The following is a 6,736-nucleotide window of genomic DNA, read 5'->3' as shown; positions in this document are numbered from 1 at the left end:
TGTATACGCATAATATAAAAACAAATACAGTCGTCACCCAATAATTCGAAAAACTCCATAAATCGCTGAACGCTTGGTCCCCCAAAGAAAACCTCTATAATTAGTAGAAAATAAATTTATTTTGGTCCCCTCGATAATTCGAAAGGTTCTCGGTGATTTTTTTATCTTAATTGTAAAATGTTATTAAAATAAACCTATACAATAGTTCAATACGTAAACAGTTGTTGACATAGAATAAAACGTAGTCAATCTGAATATGGGTTCTGTAAAGTACAAGTTTGTCGCTCGCAAAAAAGAAAGTGATCGCGGCAGTTGAAACTGGTGAAAAAATCTTACTGCATTGACTTATTTACATTAATAACATATATAATAATATATATTATTAAACGTAGAAATAAATGTATGATCAATTAAATAATAAATAAGATGTATGTATGTAATATAATTTTCATTACCGATTACTCGGTAAAACGAGAACCTCTATAAATCAAATTTGCTAAGGTCCCCTGAATTTGGAATTATCGAGTGACGACTGTACTAGTAATACAATACTTATGAAACATAAGCACAGATATTCCAGATATTTGCATTTTTAACTGTTAAGACCCGTTTATTTGTTTTAAAATAAATATATGTATAAAAATCTTAAGATATTAATAATTATTCTTAAACTATGATTCTTTATGGTTTTGTTGTGAATTTAGACATGATATATTTATTTACTATAGAGATTTTTAACTTAATTTGGTGACCTACCGGTTGAGAAACACTGCTGTATAGATACTACTCCACTTAAAAAAATAGTACATTATGTTATATTAATTAGCGAGCATATTAATCAAAAAGGTAATTCATAATTATATGTAGGTATTTATAATTAACAAATATACATTTAAAAAGATCTGGGTACAATTAATGGCTGTGTTAAAATGAGGTATACATATAACTGCAATAAAAACATGGTCACAATTTTCATATTAAATGAGAATCTGTAGCTCGTAAATAAATAATAGGATTGATTTCAATACTTCAAACATTGTCATCTAAAAAGAAAAAAAACAAATTAAACCAAAATAATTAAATAAAATAATCTTCATAAACTATCTTAATGTACGCGGTTCATTTTAGTAAGGGACATTATTTGCTTACCATGATACCACCACTGTGTTTCTTTTGGATTTTTGTTGCCAAATTGTACGTATAAGCTATCACCTTCAGGTCTTTTCTGTTAAATAAAATACAAATTATTTTTTTTATATTCTATAATATTATATTTGTACATGCATTTATATTTATGATGATAAATCATAATGCAACCACATTGTAATATAAATAATAAGTGCTCACAAGTACTTTTAATTTATATAATTATGTATTATTAGATAAATTAACATACTAGCTAAAAATGTGCACTAACTTATGACTTATGAGTTTATACTTTTGTGTCCTGCAAAATTTTAAAATATGATTTAGTTATTCAACAAAAAATAAAAATATTTCATCTAAATGTACTCAAAATCTTATAAACATTCAAAAAATACAGCAACAAGCAAGTACTTACAATCAAAGGTAGTACTCAAAGTACTATCAAAGTACTTGCTGTTGTCTGCCTATTGATGTTATTTTTTTATCAAAATATTCTAATATTCTCAATGTATATATATTGATAATTGCAAAACAATTTTTATTCTAGACAAAACAGGATTATGATCCATCCATAATGCTTACTATACTACTCATGCACGGGCTTAAAATAATTAATAAAAAAAAAAATTATAAACCATTTTTCTATAACATTTTCAAATAAACAGCTAATTATAATATCACTTATCTCTAAAATATACTTTTATAAGCAAAATAGTAAATCAGACTTTAATCTTCATTTTAAGTTTAAAAATGTATCCATATACATATCCATATCCAAAAACATAGAAAAAATCTAGGAATACATAATGAAATAAATTGAAAAACATTAAATAACTACCTATTATATTAAATTATATTTGTGTTCTAGTGAGGGTTTACTTTTTCGTGTTGTGACTTGTGTGTAACGTAATCTATATTAAGCCACTAATTAAAATTAGTTTAAGAGAACGTGATACCCGCATGTGTTGTCTCCGTTTCACAAGTGCATACCATACCAAATGTTACGCTCAGCAGAACACGTGAAGCTCAGTTAGTTTAAAAGTTAGAGTGAATTGACCCTTATAAAATCTAATATTGGAAATATTATCTATGCAACCTCACGGGCTTTTTATTTATTTTAGTTTTAAAACGAGTTATAAGTATTTTAAGATGTGCAAAAAATTTACAATTTTAAAATACTCAAAACTCGCTTTAAAATTAAAATATAATAAAAAGTCCATGAGGTTCCCAAGATAATAATCTTACTTTTAGATTTTATAAGAGGTCAATTCACACTAATTTTTAAATTAACAGAGCTACACGTGTTCTGCCTAGCGTACAATTTGCTATGTTACGCACTTGTAAGATAAAGATAACACTTGAGGTATCACATCCTTTTAAGCTTTGCAGAGTATCATATATCAAATTGTTGTTTGTATAATTTTTGTGAAATCACCTTTTCTTTGCAACTGCTTAGCATAGACATAATTGAAAGACAGACAGTCTGAACAGTTAATGCTGGTGACCAGTCATGAGTAAGAATAGATAAACATATATGGCCATTACTATACACATGTGGATGAACTGGAATGTTTCCGCCTACAAATATAACCTTAAAAAAATACATATGTAAATAAATTAACTATTATAATATTATATAAAAATTTTTTACTTCAGGCGACTCAAAAGGATAGTTGGCATCAAACTTGAACTGTAACTGGAACTGTTCTCCATCATATAAAGTACCTTCAGCGCCTTGCATATTTATAATCCAACTAAAAAATTAAATTAAATTAATATACATAAACATTTATTTTAAGAAATCCAATTAAATTTAAAAACAATATATTCGCACTAAGTTGTTATAATTATAAAAATATTAATACTCAAATGATAGTTACATTATTGAAAGTCCAACTTTATATTTTTAAAAAGATTGTAATTAAAAGTTTATATTTTCTAAAAAACATTTATTTGACGAAATACCTTTAATTTATTGGAATATAATATGTTTATCATATTTGGTGCTGATCTACATATTGAAAAGATATAAGTACTCGCCTCTAAAATATTAAATTATTAACTAGAAATTAAATAATTTGGATAATCTTAATGTTTAGAATTATAGAGTATTTATATCCCAATGTCTGTTGCATAACTAGTAATAAATACATTGATATTAGATCTACATAATAGTAATAAGACCTATACAAAATTCTATATTAAAATATAGCAAAAAACATAATTAAATGCAATTAATTTTAGAATTAAAATAAGTACCTTGGATCGTCTCTATGAAAACTTGAAATTTTAATAATGTTATTACAGGACACAGATTAAAATAAAGTATAAACACTTGAATAATATACATTATTAAATGAATATTAAATTAAACAGATGAGCTACGATTATTATTTTACCAACATTTTGAAATTTTGTTCCGCTTGATCAACATCTACAAACATCCCTTGAGGAGGTTCTCTAACAAATAATTGAAATTCTCTAAGAAGTCTTTTCTATAAAAAAAAAAAAAACAAAAAAATGCTTTCATTTAATGATAATAATATTTTTATACAATAAAGATGTAATTTTCACAATGCATAATATGGCGATACATACTTCAGATGGATTTTTTCCTGCCATCTCACGACAATTTCCGACACTAAATTAGTTAAATTAATCTTATGTTTTAGTATTAAATATCGTGTGGTTTGATCATCAATAATTTAGAAATTAATATAAAATAGGTACGTCATATATTACTAAGCTGTCTAATCGTGTAACACAGTATGGGCATTCCACAGAATTGTTCAGGAGAAGCAAATTAGTGAAGTTGCTGTCCATGCATTAATATGGCGAACTATATAGTGTATATCAGAGATTTAAAAGCATACGTATGTTTGTATATCACAGATATGAAAACCATGAACTAAGACGATCTTCTCTAAGGCTCCCTAACAAAAATAATAGCGTAGGTAATAAATTTACATTTATCCGAGTCTGAAAAAATTATAGTCTGTTATCAACTATCATCGCCAAATAACATGTTATCAGCTTAGTGTGCGCAAGCGTTACAAGCCCGTCGCCTCTGTGTGGTTTCCCCTGGTTTATCCGGATCGGGCGATTGTGGCCTATAACGCTGAGTACGCACTACGCAGTTCAGTCTTCTCTTAGCACAATAGCACTCGAGCCGTCAAGCAGTCAAGCCGGCTGTCTAGCGTATAATTCGCATATATAGTTATTAGCCACGAGAGAGCCCTAGAAAGTAGAGAAGCAAATAGTACTTGCCAAATACTGTAAACATAATATTATAGTAACAGACTACTGACTAGTGTATAGTATAGAAGTTTTCGACTGTAAATTATTACGTTTGAAAAAACTATCATTCATAATATTTCAGAGGACTCGGAAGATTATGATACCATTCGTCCCTTATTTGTATGAAGCGTCCCGGAGTCCCAACAAAAGGTCCAAAAAACACTTTATCCCGTATTTTCAATAATCCATTCAGTATGCGCCCACCTACCTTATTTTAAAATTACATATTTCAAAATTTTAATTTTTCTTATAATTTATCATTTTAAATTTCAAATGATCATTAAAAAATTATAATAAATCTAAATCATAAATTCTTATTATTTGTTTTAATTATATGTTTCAAGTAATTATTTTCGGTATTGAATATTCTGTTTATTTTAAAGTTAGGAAAAAGAAATGTTACATCGAGACAAAATGTAATAACAGTAACCAAATGTTTACTAAACATTTATAATATAAGATATATCACATGTTTAGTTTTTTAATAAATTAATTGTTAACATTAGGTCATAATATCTAAGGCAGCGGTTAAAGTGGGGGTAACGCAAAAGGACTCAGCCTTCTGCCTAGGTTAAAAAATGTACCCTTTAACAAATTATTCCTATCACTATTCATAGTTAAAAATTGGTTGAGTATGCTTACACATTCACTGAAAAATACCAATACAATAATTATAATACTTATAATTTTTTATATTTTCTCGACACTTCAGTATATTATAAGTAATAGTTAAAAGTAAATAAATATAAATTTTTTTATGTGTCTTTTGTTAGTATGTTTTGATAATACAGTTCAAATATATTTACTAAAAATGTTGTACAAGTGAATTGGATTTTTCTAAAGCATGGTGTTATAGATATTATTGTATATTTTGTATTGTGGATAAAAAGTTAAGTTAAGGAGGTGTGAAATATAATGGGAAAAATATGTTATATTTGGATTCTTGGAAGGTATATGGTTTTGTTACTTTTTATTATGAAGGTTAAGGAGTGATATGTGATTTTGTGTTATTTTTTTGGATTTTTAAGCATAAACATGTATTTACGTACTGATGTACTCTCAGGGATTATAGGCGTTGGCGAGGAGTCCTTGAAGTAGGTGTGATTCCTGTTGTTGAGCTGAAGGTGGCTGGTGTTGTTGTGGTTAGAATTATTGTATTTTGCGTAGATATTATGCTTGGTGTTTTTGTAGTTGAAATTGTTGTTTGGTTGGTGCAGTATTTTGTTGTATTGATAGGAAAGATGAAATATATATTTATGTTTTCTGTTTTGTGTATGAGTTTCTGATACAGTTTGCGTCTTGTACTCTTGTCAATGCCTTATATTATTCGAATAGGTATTGATAAAAAAAAAAATTTATCGATAGCGTAAGAACTGTGGTGTGTTTTGTTGTAGTTATCGATATAGGTCTTCGTTGTATTATATATTTATATTTGGTCTTCGGCCACACAGGCTGTTTTGTTTTATTTTTTTTTTTATTGGTATAATAAGTGTCTTGTTGTCACCGCGTTATTAGACTATATGGATTTTCTTCAATGGTGTTAGAATTTGTTGTGGTAATTTATGTTTGCATCTGTATGTACTTGTATCGTGTATATTACCGTGTAAACGGTATACATTTTATGATGGGACAGATTGTTTTCGATAATTTCAAGAGGGCAAATGTTAGTTAGCTATCTGTAATATATGTATATGATAGTTTTCGTGGAATCCTTGGGTGTTATTGACCCCTTGGAACCTTTTGGTTATGTTAATATGACTATTCAACATCTGGTTTTAATATTTTATAGTGAGAAGATTATCGTACGTTTTAGTGATGTTTATAAGAAACTAAAATCATGGGACGGAAAACTTTATTGTTATAAGTGTGCTAGGTTTTTTACGCTGGTAAAATCGATTTGTATTATAAGTAGTTTGAGATGTGTATAATTTTGTATTTTTAGCTTTCAGGATTTTGTTGATTTTAAATGCTGATGTCTATACTTAATGATTATTTTGTAAAATATTTCTCTAGTGCATTGTTATTGTTGTTAGCAAGGCTGGGCATTAACAAAAATTAAAATTAAGTTAAAACGTTAAGTTAATTTTAATTAAGTTAATTAACTCGTTACTTTTTTTTTCAAATTAACTTTTAATTTAATAAGTTACTTTTTTTTCAAGATTAACGAGTTAACTTCAAGTTAATTTTATTTCAAAAATATCTAAATTAAGTTAATTTTCGTCCGAAGAATAATGCAAATTTTTTAATGTGTTTTTACTTTGATGTATCATTTTAAATTTCCCCAGTAATTTTC

General features: G+C 27.2%; 1 protein-coding gene across 1 annotated transcript; it reads right to left on the bottom strand.

Annotated features, from left to right (window-relative positions):
* Nucleotides 1-856: 856 nt before the first annotated feature.
* LOC100165321 (ubiquitin-conjugating enzyme E2 W-like) lies at nucleotides 857-4,167 on the bottom strand. The gene is made up of 6 exons (XM_001945159.5): nucleotides 3,745-4,167; nucleotides 3,550-3,641; nucleotides 2,798-2,900; nucleotides 2,582-2,737; nucleotides 1,150-1,225; nucleotides 857-1,043 (listed from the first exon to the last, which is right to left on the bottom strand). The coding sequence occupies exons 1-6, from the start codon at nucleotides 3,766-3,768 to the stop codon at nucleotides 1,030-1,032; spliced, it is 465 nt and encodes a 154-aa protein (XP_001945194.2). The 5' UTR covers nucleotides 3,769-4,167; the 3' UTR covers nucleotides 857-1,029.
* Between the last annotated feature and the right edge of the window lie 2,569 nt (nucleotides 4,168-6,736).

The sequence above is a fragment of the Acyrthosiphon pisum genome, chromosome X (assembly GCF_005508785.2).
Source record: "Acyrthosiphon pisum isolate AL4f chromosome X, pea_aphid_22Mar2018_4r6ur, whole genome shotgun sequence".
NCBI lineage: Eukaryota > Metazoa > Arthropoda > Insecta > Hemiptera > Aphididae > Acyrthosiphon > Acyrthosiphon pisum.
Note: the sequence above shows the minus strand (reverse complement) of the source record. Positions and strands in the feature narration are given on the sequence as shown.

What these genes read in the sequence shown, in the direction of transcription:
- LOC100165321 (XM_001945159.5), bottom strand. Translation starts at nt 3,768, where the DNA reads ATGGCAGGAAAAAATCCATCTGAA. An exon ending in CAGGAAAAAATCCATCTGAA is followed by an intron (nt 3,642 to 3,744) that starts GTATGTATCGCC and finishes TTTTTTTTATAG; the next exon opens with AAAAGACTTCTTAGAGAATT. An exon ending in TAAGCAGTTGCAAAGAAAAG is followed by an intron (nt 1,226 to 2,581) that starts GTGATTTCACAA and finishes TTTATTTAACAG; the next exon opens with AAAAGACCTGAAGGTGATAG.